This window comes from Hypanus sabinus, chromosome 4 (genome assembly GCF_030144855.1).
Source record: "Hypanus sabinus isolate sHypSab1 chromosome 4, sHypSab1.hap1, whole genome shotgun sequence".
Taxonomy (NCBI): Eukaryota; Metazoa; Chordata; class Chondrichthyes; order Myliobatiformes; family Dasyatidae; genus Hypanus; species Hypanus sabinus.
The window spans coordinates 166,194,235-166,221,920 of NC_082709.1; the positions used below are offsets into that span (position 1 = coordinate 166,194,235).

General features: G+C 40.9%; 1 protein-coding gene across 6 annotated transcripts in view; it reads left to right on the forward strand.

Moving 5' to 3' along the window:
* Positions 1 to 27,686, forward strand: part of gart (phosphoribosylglycinamide formyltransferase) — a 63,281-nt gene that overhangs the window by 21,118 nt on the left and 14,477 nt on the right. For all 6 annotated transcript variants that reach the window (XM_059968712.1, XM_059968709.1, XM_059968711.1 and 3 more), the window contains 13 exons: positions 2,113 to 2,181; positions 4,718 to 4,843; positions 8,910 to 8,997; positions 12,334 to 12,419; positions 12,525 to 12,693; positions 14,608 to 14,839; positions 17,535 to 17,629; positions 19,654 to 19,763; positions 19,878 to 20,076; positions 20,706 to 20,957; positions 22,476 to 22,628; positions 23,408 to 23,611; positions 26,147 to 26,290. In XM_059968712.1, coding sequence (XP_059824695.1) covers positions 2,113 to 2,181; positions 4,718 to 4,843; positions 8,910 to 8,997; positions 12,334 to 12,419; positions 12,525 to 12,693; positions 14,608 to 14,839; positions 17,535 to 17,629; positions 19,654 to 19,763; positions 19,878 to 20,076; positions 20,706 to 20,957; positions 22,476 to 22,628; positions 23,408 to 23,611; positions 26,147 to 26,290 — 1,927 coding nt within the window. The remainder of the gene's footprint in view (positions 1 to 2,112; positions 2,182 to 4,717; positions 4,844 to 8,909; positions 8,998 to 12,333; positions 12,420 to 12,524; positions 12,694 to 14,607; positions 14,840 to 17,534; positions 17,630 to 19,653; positions 19,764 to 19,877; positions 20,077 to 20,705; positions 20,958 to 22,475; positions 22,629 to 23,407; positions 23,612 to 26,146; positions 26,291 to 27,686) is intronic.

Genomic DNA, 27,686 nt, shown 5'->3' on the forward strand with positions numbered 1-27,686 from the left:
TAAAAGTGAGGTGGGAACATAATCTGCAAGTGCAGTATTTAGTTTTGTTTGTTATATTTTGATTACACTTTGAAAAGTTCTTTTGGAAGACCATAAGACATACTGGCTGGCCTATCAAGTCTGCTCCACCATTCCATCATGGCTGATTTATTATCTCTTAACCCATTCCCCTGCCTTCTCCCCGTGACTTCTGACTCCCTTACTAATCAAGAATCTATCAAGTGTAACTCTCAGGTTTGGTTGGTGGCGTTAGTCTAGGGAAAAACACTCTCCGGCCCACCAAACTTGTGAAACCTTGTTGGTGTGGATGCTGTGTGATGCTTTCGCCTGTTAAAAATCAGTAGCATGAAATAACAAACAATATATCATATGCAATTAAACGATTTGGCTTTATAATTCTTAGATTGACTAGAGGGTTAGTAAAGAAATCAAAATGAAAAGGGACCATTTTAATGAAGCAGTCTAATGCGCACGTTGGAGCTCACGATATTTCCGTCTGTTCGTTCTCTGTTGATCTCCCCGGGCGTCGTCGACTCCCGACCTCATTCCAGGTCCACTCAGCCCTGCAGTCTACAACTTCTCCGTTCTGGCATCTTCTCTTTCCATCTTCTGCTGAACAAAAGCCTGCGAATACCTCGCTCTCGGGCACACAAGAAGAAAAACACTCCCCTCATTGGATGCCGCACATTCCAAAGCCCCTTTTAGCTCTAGTCATAACCCAAACACTGCTGCTACACAGAAACCATTACATCAGCAGTGAAACCTTTCCCAGGGCGTTACACAAACTCCACTTTAAATATACAGGTATCCCTCCCCCTTTTACAAAGGTAGAGCATTCCTATGAAACCTTTTTTAAGCCGAAATGGCACAAAGTGAAGAACCATTAATTAAATGGGAAAAAATTTTGTAAAAGCGAAAATCCTCTTTGTAATGTGAAAAAAAGTTACTAATGTAGGTCTTTTGTAAAAGCGAAGCGGTGTAAAGTGAATATTCGTAAAGCGGGGGAACGCCTGTACTCAAGTGACTTTCCTTCACATATGCTTGTGGCAATGAATTCCACAGATTTATCACCCTCTGGCTGAAGAAATTTTTCATCTCTGTTCGAAAGGGGCATCCTTCTATCCTGAGGCTGTGCCCTCTGGTCCTAGACTTGCCCACTGTAGGAAACATCCTCTCCACATTCACTCCATCTAGTCCTTACAGTATTTGACAGGTTACAATTAGATCCCCCACCCCCCCACTCTCCTAAACTTTAGTGAGTACAGCCCCAGAGCCATCAAACACCCTTTGTACGTTAATTTAGTTTTTTTTTGCAAAGTTGTTGTCAATGAAGTTGTGTAGCTTTAAGGCAAATGCTTTCTGTATTTGAGAGGAGTTGAAGAAAAATACCTTTAACCAAAGAATTGTGAAACTGGATACTAGAGACAGGTTGTGGAGTGAGAAGAATTCAAGGCATTACCTGGATGAACTTTTGATATTCGCTATTTGCTCCCAGGCTATTTTTCTGAGGGCTGAAAAACAGGAAAAAACCTCATTGACTTTTAAAAGAATGGATACAATGTGCTAAGCAGTCCCCATAGCTGTCATAAGTTTTGATTTCTTATGAATTATAGTAAATTAATGAGATGATGCGGTTCAGTTGTGTGAATGTAGTTTCTCCTGTATCGTGTGCTAGATATTATGTTTTATGATTTGATCCTTCAATGTTACTTAATACAGAATCAGTGTATTTCACTGCAGTAAAGCTGAGCTGTAAAATATGGGAGATTGACATATTGTAATTCTGTGATAATGCAGATGAACCATAAAACCTATTCACATAGTTGGGGAATGGCCTCCTCCTGCACCTATTGTCTATTGGAATACCTGTTGCACCCAAAGTGAAGACTATACGCTGTGCTTTCAACTGATTTAGTTGGCGATGTGCCTAGGAAGTGAAGATGAGAGATTGGGTCCATGAAAATCTTTTCCTTCACCTCTTTTTGACAAATATTCTGGTTACAGTTCTAAACGTGGAAAGTGTAGCATATCTGTATTATTGTATTAGCATTTGTCCACCAATGGGCTGCTTCAGTCTTGCTCGATTTAACTGAAGTTCATCATCTTCGAAAGGAAAAGGCGTTTGGTTCTGCTGGTGAAACTGTGGTCGTGGAAGAGCTGCTTGAGGGTGAAGAAGTGTCGGTGAGTAAAAGTGTGCCTCTTTCCTGATCTGTCAAGATTTTGAAATCGTTTTTATCTTTTCGCTGCTAAATTTAATCCAGTTGTCCGCCCAAAATGGAGCTTAAATGGCAGCACCTGCCTCACTGCTGGCTGCAGTTGGTTCATGTATTTTGGAACTGGATTGATGATCATCTACTTGAGAATGTGAAAAGACTCTTAGTTGATTAGTGATCGGTGTGAAATTACTTAAATTTGCCAGCAACAAATGAGATCTGTGGCACTAATAACCTGGATCTGTTTTGCTTCCTGTGTTCAACATGTAGCTTCCACGTCTGAATCTATCCTTGCAATGAGTATAAAAGTTCAAAGTAAATTTATTATAGTAGTACATTATGCCACCATATGCTTCACTAAGTTACATCTTCTTTCAAACTTTCACTGTAGAACAAGGAAATACAATAGAATCAATGAAAAACTGCACACAAGCAAAGACTGACAAACAACCAAAGTGCAAAAAAAGACAAATAAAATACATAATGTAATACAGAATTACATAATATAAACCCCTTGATGGTTTTACTTTAAATTCTGTGTAGTTGCCCATTAGATTTACCTGAGTCTTCATAAGCAAACTACTTTCAGCATTTTTGATGAATCTCATTATTTTATTGCCTTCCCATCATTAATTAACATTGGATTAGAAATCACTCTGCGAAAGTTCTTGTATCATTGGCCAGTGCACATTTTGAAAACTCAGCCCGAACATATGTTAGAATGAGAAGGAGTCCAACAAATCTGTGGTGCTAGACAGAACAAAATTATGCCAGGGACCGTGTAGACAATAAATTGCTTATCTACAGGAGATCAGTATGGAGAGACCCAGAGCAGAGGTGCTTTGCTTTACTTTGAGGCCACTTGGCATGAGGTGGTTAATGCCACTTGAACTTCTATGTCCTAAAGGCAACTTCCAATATTTTTATAGAATGAGCAGAAAAAAAGAAACTTCAAGAAAATCCTTCCAGGTGCTCTTAATAAGATGTAGGAGCAGAATTAGGCCAACTAATTTGCTCTGTGATTCAATCATAGCTGATTTATTTCCCATCTTAACCACATTCTCCTATCTCCTCCCAAAAATCTTTGTGCCCTTACTAATTGAACCTATCAACCTCCGCTTTAAATGACTTGGCCTCCTTTGCCATCAGTGGCAATGAATTCCACAGATTCACCACCCCTCTGGCTGAAGGGCTTTTAGCTGATTAGCAATTACTGTGAAGTTATTTAAATCTCTCAGCAACACATGAGATCTGTGGAGCTGATAATCTGGATCTGTTTTGCTTCCTCATCTCTGTTCTAAAGGAACTATTCTAAGGCTGTGGCCTCTGGTTCTAGACTTGCCCACTACTGGAAATATCCTCTCCACACCCTTTCAAGATGAATCTTTCAGTAGTTTCCTTTTAGCTCTGTATTCTACTTAGAAAATATTTTCTGCTATTTCATCCTCGTGATCACAACTTAAGAAGACAAAAGCAAGTGCAGTTGCTGGAATCTAGAACAAAGAATGCTGGAAGAACTCAGGGTCAAGCAGCACGTGTGGGGGCAAAAGGTGTAGGTGGACATTTTGGGTGAGGACTAAGGGAAGATGGAGGACTCAAACAGCAGTAAGCGGGGTGGGGGTTGGGTGGTTTGGCCCCTCTATAGCGGTATATATGGAATACCTGGTCCACTCCATGGGGCCACAGCACTGGTGAAACCAAGTGTAGACTAGGTGATCATTTTGTGGAGTGTCTGCACTCTGTCAGCAGTGGCCATCTTGAGCTTTTGGCTTTGTCTTTTTAAGCTCCCTTTCTACTCCCACCCTGACCTACTGGTCCTCAGCCTTCTCCAATACAATGGAAAAGCCCAACACAAATTGGGGAAAAGAAGCATTTCATATTTAAATATAGAAAACCTACAGCACAATACAGGCCCCTTGGCCCACAAGGTTGTGCTGAACAAGGCCCTATCCTAGAAATCACTAGGCTTACCTATAGCCTATTTTTCTAAGCTCCATGTACCTATCCAAAAGTCTCCTAAAAGTGAGTTCTCCCGTGTACACTCAATTACACAAATAGTTTTCCTTTCCCTTTGTTCATCCGCTCCCCACTTGGCTTCACCTATCACCCACCATCCTCTCTCCACTCTCTTGCATCCTGCTATTTACTGGAAATCTTTCCTGTTCCCTTTCGGGCCTGGTACAGGGATTTGTACCTTTTGCCTTCACTGCTGCTTCTTGACCCACTAAGTTCTTCCAGGGTTCTGTTTTTGATTTCAATTTAACCTGTGTACCTACGTGTTTAGGTATGATAATAGATAAAACAGGTTTCACAGTTAATCCTGACTCCTATGCTCCATAGTGCTGAGAAACATACTTAAGTGCCACCGAATTTTTTTCAAAGTTTCTCTATGCATTCCTGTTGCCTGTTTTCTTTCATAATTCTGTCAATTGACTTGGATTTTGTGAAGCAGTTGTTTTTGAAAATAGCTTCATTCTTAAGGTAATTCTGATGATGTTGTGCAGTGTCTTTGTTTCAGTGACGGTATTACAATTGCCTGCATGCCACCAAGTCAAGATCACAAGCGTTTATTAAATGGAGACCAGGGACCCAACACTGGAGGGATGGGAGCCTATTGTCCTGTTCCACAGGTAGTTGCATTAGTTTTTTTAAAATTGCTCTTTATTCATTTACCACAGTTTTGACAATTTGATTGCCCTTCTGAAATTGTGTTTTCTGTCATGTGCTACCAGAGCTCATACCAGAACCAGAATCAGGTTTAATATATCGTGAAATTTGTTAACTTTATGACAGTAGTACAATGTGATACATGAAAAATAAGAACAGGTAGTCCCCGAGTTACGAACATCCAATTTACGAACAACTCATACTTATGAACTGAGGAAGGAGAACACCATTTTAAGTCAGATCACGATGCCGTCTGCATTTTTAGTCGGATCGTGACGCTGTCTGACTTTTTAAGTTGTAGCCGTTGACACTGTGTTGAGTGTGTAACTTTGTATTTGGCTTAAATTTTTCTTAGCAAGATTCACCCTGACACCACCACCCCCCCCCCCCCCCCCCCCATTTTCCAGTCGGCTGGTGGCGCAGTGAGATCAGCGCCGGGGTCAAGAACGAAGGTCCCCAAGTTTAATCCAGTGACGGGCCGGGTTAATGTCGAGCTCACAACTTCACAACTTGACCTTGTGGGAAAAAAAGCACTGCCACCTCCAGTTTAAATTCCCACGCAGAATATTGAGGAGGATCAAATACCCAAACCCAGCACAGGTCCCACTTGTCCCATTTAACCTGTCTCAGTGCGGTGGACTTTAGGACCCGGGGAATTCAATGCAGTGGTCCTTAGGACCCAGTGGAGCTCGAGAGCCGGCGGAGGTCGGGACCTGCTGTCCGCAATGTTTCTGTTCCATTGACGGAAAATGATCACGGTTGAAAATAAAGTGGAAATAACAAACCAAGTCTCCTCAAACTCCTAATGAAATATAGCTGTTGTTTTGCCTTCTTTATAGCTGCATCAATATGTTGCATCCAGGTTCGGTCCTCAGGGTATTGACAGTCAGGAACTTGAAATTGTTCACTCTCTCCACTTCTGTTCCCTCTGTGTTCCCAATGACCATAACAAATCCCTATGGTCGATGGTGATTATTGCCTGGATCAGGTGAAAGATTGAGAGGCCTTGGGAACCTCCATTTGGAGGTTCAGAAGGTTTGCAATCTGTAAGGGGTTCATTCCAGCCCTTAAACATTAGTAATCCCTGACTTCTGTGCTCCAATATTAAACTTCAGTGTTAAATCAAGGCTCATTACAATGATTTCAGTTCCAACTTGTTCTTTGCTGGGACTTTAAAATGAGAATGTGTTTCTCTCAGTTTTCAGTGCTTTACATCTGAGGATTGTTTTCATCAGATTCTCATACCCTGATTGCATCTTCAATGTTTAGGCCCTGTTATCAGATGACCAACCTCTCTTGCTCATTGGAACCCCTAGGGCAGTTATAGTTCCATGGTCAGTCAGTAGCATTCAATCTCCTGGACCCTGATCATCCCTGAATTTACCAGTGGAAAGCTTCCAAACAAAATGTTCTGTGGTACCATTTACAAACACATTAGTGCACTTTTCACAGCAAAAATCAATTGCAGGTCTTTGTTTATTTTCCTTCTAAACTATTGCATAAATGGGTTGGTATTTCTTCTCAATTGCTTACACAAAATATTTACTATTGTACTTTGTTTTCAAAATTTACTCCTGTTCAAATGCAAGTGTCGAAGGATCTATCCTGTGGTGTATTAAAATCCAATACTGGAATTAACATGATTTCCTTACAGTAACTTGTAGTAATTCTTTATATCTTGCTCTGAACTGCTTCCACAAACATTAAATTTCATAACATATCCTCCTGATTTCCTCCTTAAGTGTTCTCTTGCGTTTCTTATACTCCATAAGCATCTCATTTGTTCCTATCTGCCTATACCTGCTATGCACCTGCTTTTTCTTAACCATAACTTCAATAGCGCTCAAAAACCTAGGTTACTGAAATCTGTTATCCTTGCCTTTTATTCTGACAGCAACATACAAATTCTATACTCGCAAAATTTCACTTCTGAAGGCTTCCCATTTACCAAGTACATATTTGCTAGAAAACAAACTATCCTGTTCCTTATATGCAGTTCCCTTCTGATACCATCAAAACTGGCCTTTCTCCAATTTAGACTCTCTGCCTGAAATTCAGACCTATCCTTTTTCATAATTATTTTGAAACAAATGGCATTATGGTGATTAGGTGCAAAGTATTCCTCTACACAAACCTCAGTCACCTAACCCATCTCATTTCCTTATAGAAGATGTAGTATTTCACTCTCTAGTTGGAACACATTTGACAGACTCTTTTCCATTCAACCCTTTTACAGCTTGGGAATCACAGTCAATATGTGGAAAGTTAAAATCATCTACTACCACAACCTTGTGTTTCTTGCATCAGTCTGTAAATTCTGCAGGCTGTTGGGTGGCCTATAATATAATCTCAACAACGTTATCATATATTTCTTATTCCTCATTTACCCATAAAGCCTCACTAGACAAGCTGTCCTGTCTGAGTACTGCTGTGACATTTTCCCTGATTAGTAATGCCATCCTTCCTCCTTTAAGCCCTCCCACTCTTATCATGACTGATGCAACAAACCCCGGAACATTGAGCTGCCAGTCCTGCCCCTCCTGCAACCAAGTCTCACTAATGGCTACAATGTCGTAATTCCATGTGCTGATCCATGCCCTAAGCTCATCAGCCTTTCCTTGACTACCTCTTGCATTGAAATATACACAGCTCAGAACATTTGTCCCACCATGCTCAACCTTTTGATTCCTGTCTTTGTCTGAGGTCTTAGCAACATCTACCTCCACAGCCTCCACTAACTGTTCTGGCGCTCAAGTTCTCATCCCCCTGCAACTCTAGTTTAAACCCCTCCCTGGAGCAGTAGCAAACCTTTGTGATAGGATATTAGTTACCCTCCAGTTCAGGTGCAAAATGTCCCTTCTTTACAGGTCCCACCTTCCCGAAAGGTGAGCCCAATGATCCAAGAATTTGTAGCCCTTCCTCTTATACTATTTCCTTAGTCATGTGTTACACAGTATGATCTTCATATTTCTGGCCTCACTGGCACATGGCACGGGTAGCAGTCCTGAGATTACAACCCTGGAGGTCCTGTCCTTTAAGCTAGCACCTAACTCTCTGAACTGAATTTCCAGGACCCCTCCTACCCATGTCATTGGTACCAATGTGGGCCACAGCCTCTCACCTTCCCTCTTAAGAATGCTGTGGACTCGATCCGAGATGTCTTCGACCCTGATAGCCGGGAGGCAACATACCATCCGGGAATCTCATTCTCATCCACAGACCCTGCTTTTTGCTCCCATAACCAATGACTCCCCTATCACAATAACACACAATCCGATGTCTCCTCGAGAGCAGTGGCACACAACATGAGTCAGCTGCCTGTGTGGCTTTTTCTAAACTCTCTCTACCTCTATGCAAGTCATAGTCTCCTTAGGAACTATGTGTGCAAAATAAAATCTTCAATACTTTGAATCTGACATAATTTCAATGAATTATGTATTTACAGTGAGAACAGAAGACAATTTTGAGTACACCAATATCCCAATTAGTAACAGAGCACATTTGCCTGTGATCATGTTGGATTAAGAGACAAAATTAGTCTGTAAGTTTTCCTGAACTCAGTCACAGTTACGCAAAGTAACTTAGCTGGTGTCTAAAGCTCGGTTTCATGTAAGTCAGTGAACAGCTTCATTGTCTTATGTTTGACAGATGTATTCAGATGCAGATCACATTCTCTAGAGTAGCCTTTGCTCTGTTGACAGCAGTGTTTGTTAACAGAACTGTCCTGTTAATTTAAAACTGATTACAGCTTGCAATTTACATTAGAATACATTTTTCCCTGAAGATGGGTTCTTATTTGAAGCATTGTCTGCTATACCCACGTAATTCCATAACTTCTGAATCTGTAACACTGCACACCATTGATTATATTGAGACTTCTTTGACATAATAGTTTAAAGGGACATCTTGGACTAACAGTTTTGGGGTTATTATTTATATGTGGATTATTAAGCCAGGAGTTGACCTGCTTCATATCATTTCTCACATTTACATTGCTTATTTGTTTTGTTTTTGATTGTGGCTTCCTAGGTTTCAAAAAACAAGCTTCAGAATATCAGGGAAAATATTCTCCAGAAAACAATTGATGGCATGAGACGAGAAGGAATCCCTTACACTGGTGAGTGGTGCTGTTCGTGGTTGGCAGGGATCGCCCAAGTTCAAGTATATTGACTGGCTACATCATGGCTTGGTATGATATACCATAAGATATAAGAGCAGAATTATGCCATTTGGCCCATCAAGTATGTTCTACCTTTTCACCTTGGCTGATGCAATTTTCCTCAGGGGCCCAATCTTCTGCCTTCTCCCTGTATCCCTTTATTCCCTGACCAATCAAGAACCTATCATCCTCTGCCTTAAATATACATAAGGACTTGGCCTCCACAGCTGCCTGTGGTAAAGAATTCCACAGGTTCACTACTCTGGCTAAAGAAATTCCTCCTTATCTCTGTTCTGAAATAATACCCCTCTATTCTGAAGCTTTATCCTTTGGTCTTTGACTCTCCCAGCACAGGAAACATTCTTTTCACAGCCACTCTATCAAGGCCTTTCACATTCGATAGGTTTCAATGAAGTCGCCCCTAAAACTTCTGAATTCTAGTGTATACAGGCCCCGAACCATCACTCTTCATATAACAAGCCGTTCAATCCTGGAATAATTTCTGTGAAACTCCTTTGAACCCTGCACATCGTTTCTGCACATCGTTTCTAAGATAAGGGGCCCAAAACTGCTCTCAATACTCCCAAGAGAGGCCTCACCAATGCTTTATAAAGTCTCAACATTACAATTTTACTTTTGTATTCTAGTCCACCTGAATTGAATGCTAGCATTGCATTTGCCTTCCTCACCACAGACTCAACCTGCAAATTACTAGTCTCTTTGCACCTGTTTTTTGTGTTTTCTCTCCATTTAGAAAAAAAACAACCCTTTCATTTCTTTAACAGAGTGCATGACCATACACTTCCAGACACTATATTCCATTTGCCATATCTTTGCCCATCCTTTGAATCTATGTCCTTCTGTAGCCTCTCTACTTCCTCAAAGCTACATGCCCCTCCCCATCTTCATATCATCTGCAAACTGTAACAAAGCCATCAATTCCATCCAAATCATTGACGTATAATGTAAACAGAGGTGGTCCCACACAGACTCCTGTGGAACACCACTGGTTACTGCCAGCCAGCCAGCCAGAAAAGGCTCCTTTATTCCCACTCTTTGCGTCCTGCCAATCAGCCACTGCTTTATCCATGTTAGAAACCTTCCTGTGTTACCATGGGCTTGTAACTTGTTAAGCAGCCTCACATGTGGCACCTTGTCAAAGGCTTTCAGAAAATCCAAGTGCACATCAACTGATTCTCCTTTGTCTATCCTACTTGTTATGTCTTCAAAGAATTCCAACAGATTTCTCAGGCAAGATATTCCCTTGAGGAAACCATGCCTATTTTATTATGCACCTCCAAGTACTCTGAGATCTCATCCTTACTAATTGACTCCAACATCTTCCCAGTCACTGAGGTCAGACTAGCTGGCCTATATAGTTTCCTTTCTTCTGCCTCTCTCCACCCAAGTTTTTGCAGTTTTCCAGTTTTCCAAAACCATTCCAGAATCTAGTGATTCTTGAAAGATAATGTCTCCACAATCTCTTTAGTCATCTCTTTCACAACTCTGGGATGTACACCATCTGGTCCAGTTGACTTATCTACCTTCAGACCTTTCAGTTTCGCAAGAACCTTCTCTCTAGAAATGGTAACTTCACACACTTCATGACCACTGACACCTGGAGCTTCCACCATACTGTTAGCATCTTCCACAGTGAAGACTGATGCAATATACTTATTCAGTTTGTGCCCCATTACTATCTCTCCAGCATTGTTTTAGAGCAGTCCAATATCCACTCGCGGTTACCCTTTCCACTTTATGTATCTGAAACATAATGAAACACCAATGCCTTGAATGGAAAATCCTACAAAAGTTAGTGGATATGCCCAATCCATCATGGGTAAAGGTCTCCCCACCTTTGAGCACATCTTTATGAAACTCTATTGCAGGAAAGTAGCATCCATTATCAGGAACCCCCACCATTTCAGATCATGCTCTCTTCTTGCTGTTGCCATCAGGAAGGAGGTACAAGAGCCTCAGGAGTCACACCACCAGGTTCAGGAAGAGTTATTATCTCTCAATCTTAAGGTTCTTGAACCAGAAGGGATAAATTCACTCAATTTCACTCAACCCAACACTGAACTGTTCCAACAACTTATGGGCTCACTTTCCAGGACTTTTCATCTCGTATTCTCCATATTTGTTGCTTATTTATTATTATTACTATTTTGTTTATTTTTTTTCTTTGTATTTGTTGTGAATGCCCATAGGAAAATGAATCTCTGCGTTGGATATGGTGATATGTACTTTGATAGTAGATTTACTTTGCACTAATTGGAACAGCAAGTGATAACACTTCTCTTTGTATCATGAGTTAATCGGATCTTAATTTATTTTGCTTCTGTGCTGAGTTACTGATCTCGTATCACCAGGTACTACTCTTGGCTGCAGTGTTCTCTGAGCTAGATCAAGGAAAATCAGCCAGTACTCCCATTACTGCTGCACATGGTGGGTGCCCCTGAAACCATTCAGACATTAAACATAACTTGCAGTAATCACATAGAGCATTACAGCACAGCACAGTACAGGCCCTTCGGGTGCTCCGTATCACAGCACTTTCTATCAAATTGAGTGTTAACTTCAAGGGATTTATTCATGTGGATCAAATAATCCCTTGGTCCCTTCACACAGCTACGAATCCTACCGTTAATAATGTATTCTTCCTTCAAATTCCATCTTCCAAAGTGAATCCTACTCTCTATCAACTTGACTGGCAGCTTTGAGGGATCTGTTTGCATGGACCACAAGATCCCTGTTCCTCCACACAGCTAAGAATCCTGCATTAATCCTGTATTCTGCCTTCAAATGTAACCTTCCAAAGTGAATCATTTCACTCTTTTCTAGATTGAGCTCTGTCTGTCCCTTCTCCGTTCTGTTTTGCATCTTATCTATCTCCACTGGTAACCCTTGACAACCTTCTACACAATTCACAACATCACCAACATTCGTATTATCTTAATTGAAAACTAAAACAGAACTGTGTGAACCAGAACCAAATCTGTCATGTGGTAGTGAACTCTTTTGAACTCACTTTGAACTATAACAATGGAGGATCGATCTGTATTGTTAATTTGGTAGCGTAATGCCTCTTGGGCTTCGTTTTATAAAGATTTCAATTTTCCAAAATGTTTCAACTGCGTAAATGTTAACAAGCATTCCTCCTTCAAGCAGTACCTGCACTTTCTTCATAGAAGACTTCAGTAATGAAGATCTGAGATGAAGACGTACCAATTTTATTTAACTAAGACAATTGCTGAACCAAATCACTTTTTAACCCCCTGCCTTACTTTTCAGGAATACTTTATGCAGGGTTGATGCTGACACAAGAAGGACCAAAAGTATTGGAGTTTAATTGTCGCTTTGGTGATCCAGAGTGTCAGGTATTGTTGCTGTTATCTGGTGTTCTCTTTGAGGTTCACGCTTTAAAATAAATTAAAATGTGGAATGTGGTCAATATATGTTTTCTCTTATGTTTTGTGTTTTAGGTCATTCTTCCTTTATTAAGTAGTGATTTATATGAGCTGATACAAGCGACATTGGATGGCAAGCTCTCTAAAGCCATGCCTTCTTGGTTGGAAGCCAACACTGCGGTGACTGTGGTTATGGCCAGTGGTGGATATCCAGGTTGCTACTCAAAAGGCCATGAGATCACAGGTAAAACCTAAACTACAAAGTAATACATGAAGTGTTGTGTCACCCTCCCTTCCCCCTTTCGCTCATTTCAGCTATGACATTACAGCTTGTTTGTGGTCTGAACTGGAGAGAATATTCTATGAATAATATGGAACAAAGTCAACTAGATGTTATGTACTTGGTACTTAAAATATACATTTGATATTGGTGCATTCAATCTACTGTTCAAAAGGTTTGGTACTAACCGCTAAATCAGCCTGTTTCTGTTTTTAGTTAATGAGATACCCAAAAGATTTTTTCAAGTTTCAATTGTCACTTCAACTAGTCCTAAACACAAGAGATTCTGTGGATGCTGGAAATCCATAGTAACACAGAAAAATTGCTGGAGGAACTCAGCAGGCCAGGCAGTGTCAATGGAAATGAATAAATAGTTGAAGTTTCATCAGTTCTGATGAAGGGTCTCAGCCCGAAACGTCGACTTCAACTTGTATTTCAGGCTTTGATTGCTATCTGGTTAAAGATCCACTGATGCCTTGATTTAGCCCTTTATTTTATGTTTATTTTAAGATCTGTCTTAATTGTGGCTGCTTTCTGGATAAATGTGACCAAAGAGAGAGATGGCAGCAGGAAATGAAAACATCACAGATCAGTTTCCTTTAAACACCTCGGTGCCTTCTGCAACATCTGTCCAATTATTGCGCTGTAGTTGGTGTGATGAATTGAAGCACACAAACCATGATCACTCAGCACAATTTACCAATCCTGGTTACTGTCTTTCTTCTCTATTCCTGAGTGAAAGAGTAGCAGAATTAACTCTTCTTGACTTGTACCCAGTCATCTGATTGGGAGAGTGCTATTTATCCCACCCAGTCATCTGACTGGGACTGTCCAGTGTGTCCTATCACCGGCTCTCCATAAAACTGTGCCAAATGTATGTGGGCTTTCTCTGCACTTCGCTCAGTCATTAAACTACAGCTTGCTGATCAACCCAGCTTCATTTCCAACAAAACCTCAGTTTGAAGGTGTTGGTTGTTATTTTTAGACCCTCCAAAGGAGTAGCACAACCTCTCTTTAAATCTACAACCTCTTCCAAAAATGCAGCCTTTCAGATTTATTTGATTTTGGCCTCTATGCTTCTTTGAATTTGTCTGCCCAGTGCTTGACTTTCACTGCAGCTGTTATACTTTATGCTGCATTCGGTTATTGTTTTACCTTGTTCTACCTCAATGCTCTGTGTAATGATTTGATCTGTATGAACAATGTGGAAGACAAGCTTTTCACTGGAGCTCTGTGCATGTGACAATAATAAACCAATACCAATTTACATTCCAATCTTTTAATTGACTTGGTCCTAACCTCTTGGAACTCTCCAAATCTCTGTTATTCTGCCTCTTAAAATACTCTTTTTAAAACTATCTTAATGTCTACGACTTTGATCATCAATCCTGTTGTTTTAGCTGAAATACTTGCATATTCCTGATAAACAATTTAGGTTATTCATTGTATTGAAGGTGCATTGCTATATGGACAATGACTCTTTAATCCAGAAGCAAAAGACCGGAAATCTAAATAATGCAAGTACTCAAACTTAACAGGCCAGGCAGTGTCTGTAGGGATAGTGTGCAAATTAACATTTCAACATTGTCCCGTCGTCATCTATGATATTTGTACATTCTCAAAGTGCTCTGGTTTCCTCTCATAATACAAAGACGTACGTGTTAGAGGAGTTAATTCGTCACATGGGTGTATTAGTTCATGGGATGGAAGGGCCTATTAACATAATCTTTAAATAATACAGTACTGTGCAAAAGTCTTAGGTCTTACAGACTTATGCACTGTACTGCTGCCGAAAAAGAACTTGGTTATGACACAAGGAGTATTTGAGGAGAGTGGCTACATTGTGGTAAATCAGTCTAAATTGTTTTTATTTCTAAGGTTTATCACTTGCAAAGGATCTGGGCCTACAAGTGTTCCATGCAGGTACTGCACTAAAGGATGGCAAGGTGGTGACAAATGGTGGTCGAGTTCTTACGGTAACTGCAATCAATAAGGACCTGATCACTGCGGTAAAGGAAGCCAATAAAGGGGTAGAAACTATTCAGTTCCAAGACGCTGTTTACAGAAATGATATTGCACATCAAGCCATTGCATTCATAAAACAATCCAGGTTTGTGATTATATGCAAATAAATATTTACTTAGTTCATAGCGTGTACTTCACGTTGGATGAGGGAAATATTTGCTCTGTTAAATGTACCGAAGTTATTTTCAGTTTGGCACAGCTTATTGTGGTGCACAGAAATTTAAATCTATTTGAATTCCTAAGCAGCATGGTCTCAGAGAAATGGAATGAAAATATAGCAAAAATTACAAGAAGGTTCAGGATGGGAAACAGTTTCTTCCCTCAGGCCATTAGGCTACTGAATTCCCAGCTGCATCATATTTGAAGTGTCACTGGTTAGTCTGTTCCATACCTGACAATATTTAATTTATGCACTTTAGTTTGTTATTTTGTACACCCTATCCTCGTTATATGCGGGGGATACGTTCCTTGCAGTCGGCGCATAATGTGAATAATTATTTAAATGGAGAAAACAGGGATGTGTTCCAGAGGGCTTCCTAAATATGTTTTATTTGTAATTTATTCACATTTTCATACTAATACGACACAAAAGCAGTACCAAAAGGCACATTCATATTATATTTCATCAACTTGTAACATTCAATGTAATAAATCATAGAAAGTTAACATACTAGGGTGTACAGTACTCACTAACAGTGGCAGGTGTGTTCGCTCCGGGAGATGAGTGGTTGTTGTGGTGTCGGGATCATATCAAGCACAGCAAGAGGTGAAGGAAGACTCACAGAACTCTTAGAACTCCGGGCAGCAGGAGATGACACCGGTTTTGAAGAAAGTGGTGAGGGTCGTTTGCTTGGCAGCATTTTGTTTTTCAGCATAAATTTGCTAGTTAGGGAAGAAGGGTTTGATGGCAGGGAACAACTGAAATGCTGACTCCGTTCTAAACTTGGGTCCATGTCCATCGCCATTTGTGCCAAGTGATCCGACTTCCATCATTCTCTTGCCGTTGGTAACCTCCCGGGATTTTCAAAATCACCTGATGCTTGCTGCATCTGAGAGATAGTTTGCAATAAAAAAATACGCCTTGAATGTGGATCACACCTTGGTCGAGTGGCTGAATCAGCAATGTTGTGTTAGGCGGCAGGAAACACACTGTTATGTTAGGATGAATGCTGTCCAAATGTTTAGGATGGGCTGGCGCATTGTCAAGCAACAAAAGAACGTTAAAGGCAAGATTCTTTTCCCAGCAGTAGTGCCCCAGAGCTGTGTTACCTTCACCTGATGCCACGCTGTTTATAACCATATAACAATTACAGCACGGAAACAGGCCATCTCAGTCCTTCTAGTCCGTGCCGACGCTTACACTCACATAGTGACACTGGCCCGCACTCAGCCCATGATCCTCCATTCCTTTCCTGTTCATATACCTATCCAGTTTTACTTTAAATGACAATACTGAACCTGTCTCTACCACTTCTACTGGAAGCTCATTCCACACAGCTACCACTCTCTGAGTAAAGAAATTCCCCCTCATGTTACCCTTAAACTTTTGCCCCCTAACTCTCAAATCATGTCCTCTTGTTTGAATCTCCCCTACTCTCAATGGAAAAAGCCCATCCATGTCAACTCAATCTATCCCCCTCATTATTTTAAATACCTCTGTCAAGTCCCCCCTTAACCTTCTACGCTGCAAAGAATAAAGACCTAACTTGTTCAGCCTTTCCCTGTAACTTAGGTGCTGAAACCCAGTTAACATTCTAGTAAATCTTCTCTGTACTCTCTCTATTTTGTTGATATCTTTCCTATAATTCGGTGACCAGAACTGTACACAATACTCCAAATTCGGTCTTACCAATGCCTTGTACAATTTAAACATTACATAGATAATTTCCAACTTTTTTTTTCAAGAGTTAAAGCAGTTCTCTGCCGCTCGGCTGATGGCCAGAACATGACATTGGACGCTTAGAAGGCACAGTTAAGTATTTCAAGCACAAAATCACTGCACCGTAGGTAAAACCAGCAAAAGTTTAAGAGCGCAAGATCGAGCATCCATACGTTACCAAAACTGATGTGAGGCTGTGAGGCACGCGCACGTGGCTTGTATTCGTGGGAAAGCAGAGCTCCTCGCATAACTGTGAGTTTTCCATGCATATAAGGAGACATTGGTAGAAATAGGTTCCTAGCATAACCGTGAATCCGCATAGTCTGAAGACGCATATAACGAGGATAGGGTGTACATGATTCATCGGTAGATTTTGTTCTTGCCTTCATAAGTTATTATGTGTTATTTGTACTACTGTGCTTTACACCCTGGTTTGAAGAAGCATTGTCTCGTTCCTATATACTTTATATGGATATTAATGTTATATACAGGTATATAGTTAAATGGCAATAATCTTGACTTGAAATAAGAGGTAATTTATTAAAATATTAGGTTTTTAATAATGTACTTTATTTAGCTAATCCATTGTGCATTTGGGTTCTGCCGATATTTCAACCTCGATTTAGCTGATCTTGTGGCTAGACTGTGTGTGGTACTGCCATAACAGAACAAACAGGTTCTATATTATGTTCATTGCCTTCTCTGAAAGCAGCTGGCATGCGTGGGATGACAGGCAGCAAACAGCTTTGTGGGTACAATACACTTCAAAACTCTGGTAGAAAAAGAACAAGATGCAGGATTTCAGAGGACTTCATGTTAACGTGGGCCAATTTTGGTAAGGTTTATACTTACTTTCCCTGTGCTAAACTTGCATGTTATTTATCCCAACTTCTCTCTATAGAGGACTGACCTACAAAGACAGTGGAGTTGATATTGTGGCTGGAAGCACATTGGTCCATTCAATTAAGCCATTTGCAGCAGCCACCTCTAGGCCAGGTAAGCCGATGTCTGCATTTGAACCATGCTTCACCATGATCTTCTATGTTTGTGCAAAATGCATTTGAGTAATATTTTAGATTTAAATGATTAACTACATAACATTACAACATGGAACATTTCAATATATATATATAACTGGTTAGAGAAAATGCTGAGAACACAATAATCTTAATGAGGGAATCAATACTTTTGTATTATTCCATTTTTAATATAACACAATTAACGTAAAAAGTTTCAGGGCACCACTTCACCTGCGAGTCAACTGGAGTGATATACTGTATCCGGTGCTCCCGATGTGGCCATTTATACATTGGGGAGATCCGCTGCAGACTGGGAGACTGTTTCACTGAACACCGGCACTCAGTCCTCCAGCAGTGACGGGATCTCCCTGTGGCCACACACTTCAATTCCACAGACCACTCCCACTCCGATATGTCTGTCCATGGCCTCCTCTATCGTCAAGATGAGGCCACACGCCGGTTGATGGAGGAATATTTTATCTCCCGCCTAGGTAGCCTCCTTCCTGCCATCATGAACATTCAACTCACAGACCTCTGTTGATACCCCTGCCCCCCCCCCCCCTTACCCCATCCCTATCTATAATAGTCTGGTTCTCTTTCTCTGTCTCACTATCATCCCCCTCACTATCATCTCCCCCTCCCCCAGCCCTACCTTTCTTTTTTATTTCCCATAATTCTCCACCCTCCCCCAGCCCATTTCCCTTCAGCCTATCACTTCCCAGCTCGCTACTTCATCCCTCCTCCCACTTCTTATTTCTCCCCTCGACCATCCCATGTTACTTCACTCCTGATGAAGGTTTTCGGCCCGAAACGTCGTCACTACCTCCTCCCATAGGTGCTGTCTGGCCTGCTGAGTTCTGCCGGCATTTTGTGTTTTAACATAAAAAGTCACTTTTTAAGGAAGGGAAAATTAATTTATACGAAGTTCTAAGGCCAGAATTGGAAAACTGTAGTTTTTTAAAAAGTGTTTTGCAGAAAGATTGGAGGAAAATTTGAAGCAGATTTGTTACTATCATTAAAATAGAGGAATGAGGAACAAGAGTTGATTTGAAAAATGGGGTACATGTTTATTTGAATACTAAAGGCTGAAGGTGGAATCCGGTAAAGAGTTCTGGGATATTAAATAGTTAAGCTGTTTAATGTAGGTCCACATGACCCTCTGAGATCACTGATTGCCTACCCTGCCTGACATAACTTCTGCTGGAAGGTGGAGTTATGACTAAGCACAGGGCATTCGGCTGTGCAAACACCTCTCACCCTGCTGAGAACTGCATTGACAGCTTGTGAGGCCCTCTTCACAACCAGTCAGATCTGCCACTGAAGTTTGTCAGTTCATTTACCACTGGAAAATTCTTTGTGGCGTATTTAATAATTGGTTTGAAAAGTTTTAAACTCTGGAAGACATGCTTTTTAAATACACATAAACTAACTTACCACACTCAGGAATAAGATCTACGTGCTGGCAGCTGTTTCTTCACCCTGATTACAGTGGGAGGAGGGATCATGGTATTTCTGGCCTAGACTCGATGACCAGAATTCACAGCCCAAGAGATGGAAAGTTCATGGAAGTTCTAGCTTCCCTGTGTTGGATTTCTTGGGGACTGCTCGAGCAGGGCAGGAACACCTGACGGCAGAGGTGGCGTAGCAGAAAACACTGTTAGTGCAAGGCAGGGCAAGTGCTAGACTTTACAGTGAACAGCAGACAAGTCCAGCTAAAGGAGTCATGCCTGGCTGCAAGATTGGCCCTTCTATTTCCACGGGTAGGTGATCAGCATTAGCTTGAATCTGGTCACCACAAAGAATGGAAGAAGTTAGAAGAAATAGTGTTGCAACAATATATTCTATAGCCAGTCAGCTTTACAAGTGCCTATTGGAATAAAGAACAAATGAATTAAGACGCTGTTTAATGCTCTGTTTAAACACTAACGTGGAGTGGGCCAAAGGATTTTATTCAGAGATGAACTTTCCAGTTCTGAGAAGTTGTTTCTTTCTACTTTCAAGGCTGTAATGCTGAGCTTGGAGGATTTGCAGGCATCTTTGACCTGAAGGCAGCTGGATACAATGATGCAATCCTAGTCTCTGGAACTGATGGTGTTGGAACCAAACTAAAGGTGTCACTTGCTCATGTTCTAGTTATACTTGAAGTAAAATTTGAATTTCTCTATCACAATGTCGTCCGAGTTCATTTTCTCATCGTATCCTAATTCCATTTTGACCGTGGACAGATTGCGCAGATGTGCAACAAACACGACACTTTGGGCCAGGACTTGGTAGCGATGTGTGTAAATGATGTGCTGGCACAAGGAGCAGAGCCACTTTTCTTCCTCGATTACTTTTCCTGTGGTAAACTGGATGTGGGCACAGCACAGACTGTGATTGCTGGTATCGCAGAGGCCTGTAAAATGGCAGGATGTGCACTATTAGGTAAGGCACCACTATCAAACAAATAAGGGTCAAAGCAATTGTAATTTTGGGGCTTTTCTATGTCAGTGCTATATAAGCCCATCTAAAGAAACTTGTATTAGATCAATTTCTGCTTAATGAACTTTGGTCAAGTAAATAGTCTGATATGATTAGTGCATAAAATTCTACGTTCCAATTTCTCTGATCAAGGAAATTTCCCTTTTCTTCCCCATTGTATTTTTTAGTAGCTATCCTGTTCTTATGGCCCTGAGTTTTTGACTGGATATGCCCAATATCCAGTCTGACCAATTGAGTTAGGGGGCTCCCTTTATGGGGAGGTAAATGTCATGTTAAAGGTGCTATTTAAAGGTTAAACATTAGCTTTATCTGTCACACGTTCATCAAAACGTTGAAACGTACAATGAAGTGCCCGTTTGCGCCAAATCAGATCAGCGGGGATTGTGCTGGACAGCCACACTCTGGCACCATCATAGCGTACGCAACAACTCACTAATCCTAACTGTCCGTCTAAGTAATGCAAGTTAATTTGACAAGTTTTAAAAATATTTTGTTTCCCCTGCGTTTTGCTGCCAGTTCTTCTATAAGTTGACATCGGCATGGTTTAATTTTGTCATCTGCCTGCTTTGTAGGGGGCGAGACTGCTGAAATGCCAGGAATGTACTCCCTGGGAGAGTACGATCTGGCAGGCTTTGCAGTGGGAGCAGTGGAACGTGGGCAGATGCTACCCAAGGTGGAGCACATCTGTGCTGGTGATGTCCTCATTGGCGTTGCTTCATCTGGACTTCATAGTAACGGCTTTAGCCTAGTTCGAGCAATTCTGGAAAAGTCGTCTTTGCAGTGCTGCTCCCCAGCACCATCCAGCTATGGTTCTCAGACACTCGGTAAGATTTGGTTTGAAATACGGTGGCATGAGATTTTCTTGGTAGTTTACCTACATCTTTTTACATCAGGAAGCTGCTGTTATCCTTCTGATATGCCCTTCTAGTCTGCTCCTCCAGATGCAGCTGTACAAAGAGTAAACCAATGGTGCTTGTGCTACTTCAGATGAATTTCTGAATGGGCTTTGCGTCCATGTGTCAAAGTGGCCCTTAAGCATGATACGACTGCGGATGTGACTTTCAGTTAAAAAGTTGGAATGCATGAGGCAGATTAGAATGGTTTGAGAGCTGGCAAAGACTTGATAGGCCAAATGGTCTCATTCCATGTTGTAAATAATGGAAATGTTTTGGAAAACCCACTAGGAACAGTCTCCTAAAATACTAACTTATTTTGTTGTATCTTCCAGTGCACAGTAGACATCATAACAGAAAGCTTAAAAACAATTACACATCTGCAAAACTTGGCATTTCAGAGTTCTGGAATTTAAAATACTTTTGAATGACATGACTTGAAATTTGGTGATTTTTTACGAAGTGTACTATGGATCTATTTGTTTATTTCTAATGTACTCGGTGAACATTTTAATAGGTATAAGTCTACACCCACTTGTTAGTATCTAAACAGCCAAACAGATACACCAGCAAAAGACCTCAAACATGCTGTACATTCAGTGGCCACTTTATTAAGTGTAGGAGTTACTTAGTAAAGTGGCCAATTGAGTGTACGTTCTAAGATGTCCATTTTGAAAGTTTAATTTAAGTTTTCATTTATCTGCTCTGTGCCTTTATACTTACTGAGCCAATTTCCAAGGCCCATTAGAAAATGGTCTACTGTAATTCATCTCTTAATTTACAGCAGCAAGTGGTGAAATCTCATGGCAGGCAGCATTTACAGAGGGAGAAGTTAATATTTTCATCTTAAAGGAAAGATACCATTAAGATGAAAAATAGACAAAATTTACAAGGACGTTGCTGGGCCTGGGTTATGCCTACGTTCCCTGAAGCTGAGGAGAATCAGGGGCAGTTTCATAGAGGCATACAAAATTGAGGTAGATAGAGTAAATGCTAGCAGGCTTGAGGATGGGTTAGACTCGTACTAGAGGTTATGGGTTACCGACTAAAGGTGTTAATGTTTAAGGGGAACGTGAGGGGGAGCTTGTTCACTCCGAGGGTGGTGAGCGGAACCAGCTGCCAGTGGAAGTGGTGGATGCGGGTTGGATTGTAACAGTTAAGAGAGGTTTGAATAAGTACACGGATGGCAGGTGGGGACTATGGTCAATATATGGGTCAGTGGGATTCGGCAGAAAGACTATTTGGCATGAACTAGATGGGGTGATGAGCCTGCTTCTATGCTGTTACTTCGCGATTCTGTTCTGAGATAACGACCTTTGAACTAAGATTATTTTCAGATATCCAATATTTGCTGCATTTTCATTAGCTGCTTGTTTTAGATGCATTGCTATTTATAGCACTCAACAGTAGAATTTCATTTGTAAAGACTTTCCTGCAACTTCTCCGTAGGAGATGTGCTGCTAACGCCGACTAGAATTTATGCCAAGGCATTGCTGCCTATTCTGCGTCAGGGGAACGTGAAAGCTTATGCTCACATTACTGGAGGTGGACTAATAGAAAACATTCCCAGAGTTCTTCCAGAAAACCTTGGTGTTACATTAGGTAAGGAGCACTGTGCTTATGTACTGCGGAGTGTTCTATAGTATAAGCTGTCCATTCAGCCCCATCGATTGCTGTGATATTTCAGTACCTTTGCTAGACATTTAGCTGGCAAGAGGAATTGTCAGTTTTAAATTGATGTCAAACCTGTAGGAGAGGAGATTAAGTTATTTTTATTAATAGTAAGCTGCTGTGGCAGAATATTGAACTCTCTGATTATGATTCAAATGATAATTTTGCTGGATTTTCAAACTTGACCATCTCTTTGGTTACCTTAAATGTTGGATGATAAAATTCCCTGTAGGCAGTTGTAGTCTGACATTTTAGTAGTTCAATGTACTTGTGTGGCAATCTACAGTAGATTTTTATTTCAAGATTCAAGGTTGCTTATTGTTATTCTTCAGTTCACAAGTGTAGTGAGCTGATGGTTCTCCCCGATCCTCTGCAGCACAATAAGCATAAAGAACGCAATAAAAACTAAAATAAAACACAATATAACTATAAAGCAATCTTATAAAACACAATGAATAAGTAATAGTTGTGTACATAGACTGACTATGGTTTCAATACAGTCAGTTTCAGAGATCGTATTATTATATGGACAATCCCTGACATTATATAACCAAAGCTCCAAAATGTTGAATAATCTTTTATATGAAATGACTCAAATCTCTTTTGTCTAAATACTCCAGAAGAAGCATTGTAAGGGAAGTGAGACAGTGTCAAGTTAACTCCAAACTCTCATTCTGAACTTACTGTTTTATTTCTGTGACACTTAAAAGATGCATCATCTTGGAAGATTCCGGAAATCTTTTCATGTCTACAACAATTGGGCAGTCTTTCTGAAGAAGAAATGGCTCGCACGTTTAATTGTGGAATTGGAGCTGTGCTGGTAGTGGGCAAGGACTGTGCTGACGACGTCCTGAGGAAGGTGCAAAGCTGCTACGAGGCGTGGATTGTTGGAAGTGTTGTGCCGCACAATACAGGTCTCTTACCCTCTTAAGTTTGTGAAGACTGGGGAGGAACAGAATGGTGGTTATGGGCTGATTTCCAATTATTAAGTTAAGTTTGTGAAAATCAGCTGTCAATATAATGGCAGCTATTTGCCAGCTTTACGTGGAAATCATTATTATTCAATTCAAAATGAATAGGTGATGTTTAGCTATTAAGAGTTAACAGTGGTTCAAATTGACTAACTTCACCATATTGTGGTACTGATGGGAAAAGAACAGGAAAGAGTCTCATTTTTCCTTTGCATGTAAACAGTTATCCAATCTCAGGAGAAAAGTGGAAAGGTTAACAGTGTTAAACTTAATGTTTGGGGATAAGGAGGCGGACAAAATTCTTGATCCATTCCTGTTCACTTCTGTTGGATGGTTGTTGGGCGTGTCATTGAGATATGCAAAGGGTTAAACAGCTCCGTGTTGGTTAGGAACATAGAAAATAGGGGCAGAAGTATGCTCGTAGTGCCCTTTGAGCATGCTCTGCCATTTATTAAGATGCTGATATTTTATGTCGATGCCCTTTTGTAAAGAGATTAGCTTTATTTGTTATGTGTATATCAAAACGGACGTTGTTTGCATCAATGACCAACACAGTTTGTGCTGTGCTGGGAGCAGCCCCGCAAGTATTGCCACACTTTTAGCGCCAGTGTAGCATGCCCAGGTCTAACTCATTTCTTTGGAATGTGGGAGGTGACTGGAGCAGCCGGCATTTTCCCAGCATCTTTTGATATGCCTTGATTCACTTTATGCCCAGGTATTCACCGATCTCTGTAATGAATGAACACACTGAAGGAGTTTCCACAGCTGTCCAGAGCTGCTTCTTGCCCCTACTCCACCCTCCACCCTCCCCTCTTTCCCTGGAGTTGGGTTCAGGCCACTGCCACAGCCATCTTCCGACATCCATTGCAGACATGAGTGCAGCCTCTCTGCAGAGGGGCATTATGAACCAATCAATGAGGGGTTTGTAGGGATTGAACAATGTCTCATTGGGGACCCCGTAATTCAAGCATGGTTCCTGACTTTCTGCACATTAGACTTGTTTTACTACGAGTGAGTGATAAAGGCAATAGATCTCAACCTTTTGATCCAATCTAGTGCATCTGGAACATCATGTACACATTAAGGGTATCATCACATGCATAAAATATGACAGGGAAATAATGTGGCCTGAACTGCAATGGGAAATCTCCAATTTAGTTACTCATTGGCTAGAATACCTAGTAAAATTTGATCCAAGTAGTTACCTGATCTATGATTTTACCATAAATAAATGGATTTTGATATAGTCCAGATTTTGATTGGTTTAAAGATTAGGTTATTCCTTGGAACGTAAAAGATTGAGAGGAGATTTGATAGAGGTATTAAATCTATGAGGGATATAGATAGGGTAAATGCAGGCAGTCTATTTTCACTGAGGTTAGGTGGGAGGTCATGGGTTGAGAGTGAAAAGCTTAAGGGGAACATGAGGGGAAACTTCACTCAGAAGGTTGTGAGAGTGTGGAACGAGAAGCCAGCACGGTGGTGCATGCGAACTTGATTTCAACGTTTAGGAAAAGTTTGGATAGGTGTATGGTACAGAAGGTGCTGGTCGAGGGGAGTAGGCAGCTTAAGTGTTTTGGCATGGACTGGATGGGCCAAAGGGCCTGGTTCTGTCCTGTACTTTTCTGTGACTATTTGTCTCAGGTGCATCAAAACATACAGTGAAATGCTTTGTTTTGCACCTAAGGATTGGGTTGGCAGCAGCCTGCAAATGTCAGCATGCTTCCAGCACCAACGTAGGATCCCCACAGCTTGCTAACCAGTGTGTCTCTGAATGTGGAGAAACCCTGCACAGGCATGTGCTGAATGTATGAGCTCCTTACAAACTGCAGCGGGAATCAAACCCCGATTCTATACTGTATTCCATGGTTATTCCATACTTTAAGGTTATCCTAGTAAGGATGATTATGAACACAGGCTTCTGCAGATGCTGGAATACAGAGTTCTGGAGGAACTCAACAGGTCTGGCAGCATCACTGGAGAGGAATGAACAGCCAACGTTTTGGGTCGAGTCCTGATAAAGCATCCAAGGATGATTGCAGCTGCCTTATGAGATTAGTTTAAGTTAACCTGCAGCATCCCTGTAATAAGAACATGCAAGTTTGTTGGAGTTCAGACATTCTCAACATACCCCTGCAGCAAGATCTCGTTGCCTTCGAGAGAGATGGGAAAACCTTTAGCGCAAAGAAGAGTTTGTGTGTGGTTAGCTGTTGATGCTTCACCATTTTCCACTGTGCAGAATTGTCAGTTTATGAGGAGAATTTTAAAGCAGTGATCCTTGCTTCTCACATTCTTCCAGAAATATTCAAATTCTTTTCCCAGTTGTACTGAAAAATGTAACAGTCAGCTGATTTCAACCTTTTATTTTGACGTTCAGTGGAAAATATTCTGCTCGTGCCGAGCTGTTCAAGTACCCAATTTTTGCTGGAGCATTTTTTTAACAAATGTTTTTAAAAATGACTTCACTCTTTTTTACAGGTTGTGAAAGGGTATCAATTAAAAACCTCATGAAAACACTACAGTTAGGTCACCAGTTGAATAGAAGTGCAGCAGGTGGTGACTTATCACATTGTGAAGGTCAGACTCGAAAAATGAAAGTGGGTGTTCTTATCTCTGGAACAGGTGAGTTGCTCAAATGACAAACAAATGAAACTAATTATATAGAAAAATGAACATTTTATTTACTTGCAACCAGAATAGGCTGAAGCTGATGCTGAATTGTTTGATGTATTTTTTTGTTTAGTTCAAGATGTGTACCATAGTTGTTTGTTACTGAAGTTTGTGTGTAAGCTGCTGCTCATTGCTGATAAAAATTTCTGCTGACCTGATTGCAATCAGAGTTCTCGTCGTGCAACTGTGGGAATTGCATTCTGAGCTTCATACAGTGGGACTATGTTCCAGATTCTGCGGCAGTGCACTTTCTGTGTCAATGGCTTCTTTGCCCCTTCCTGATCTTGGCATTTAGTTTGCTAGCACAGTACTGAGTCGGCTCTTTCCTGCTGGAATCGACTTTCAGCTCCATTGGACCAAATTGCGTTGTCCCATGACCAGCAGTTCTAAAGGGAGCTACAAGTTGCTGGCCGTTCATCATAGACTTAATAGGTGTTCGGGCAAAAAAAGAGCGAGGAATGACTGTTGTGTCTATTTCCTGTTGAGCGCAGTAGTAGAATATTGGTGCACTAGAGAATGCGGTGAGATGTACTTCACATCAACTCCTGGTTTATGTCAGGCTGATCTTATGTCTATATTCCTTATGATATAGAGGGAGGCCATTTGGTCCATTGAGCCTGTTCTGGCTTTCAATGCCATTCCACCAATCCCATACTCCCACTTAATTCCTGGTATTTAGCTCTTTCATGTGTCCATTAACTCCTGTCCCCTGATTCTCCCACTGCCCACCAACACCAGGAGCATTATACAGTGATTAATTAGACAGCTTCACAAAGACAGCTTCAGAGGTGAGGATTGAAGTTAGGCCGTGGAGCAGTAGTTGTACCTGCTGTACCACTCTGCTGGCCTGTGTGTCAGAATTATTTTACTTGGAGCATTTGCTATCAAATAATCAAAAACTTCTAATGTAAATTTTTGTTTATTTAGTTTCAGCTTTCTAAAAATAACCTCAGTTAAATTGAATAGTTTGTAAATATCAGCCACATTTCAGAAGCCTTTGACAGCAGCGGGCACTTGAAGGTTGTCTGGATGTTCAGAAGTGGGCTTTGGTGGTACACTGCCTGCAGTAACCTCATCTCTTGGTTATTCAAATCAAGTCAAATCACTTTTATTGTCATTTCAACCATAACTGCTGGTACAGTACACAGTAAAAATGAAACAACGTTCTTTCAGGACCATGGGGCTACATGAAACAACACAAAACTACATTAGACTTGAGACCTACACAGGACTACATAAAGTGCACAAAACAGTGCAAGACAGACACAGTAAAGGGCAAATTACAGTATAATAATAAATTATGTAAATGTAAACAATGTTTTAGCAGGAATTGAGAAAGAAATGAGCA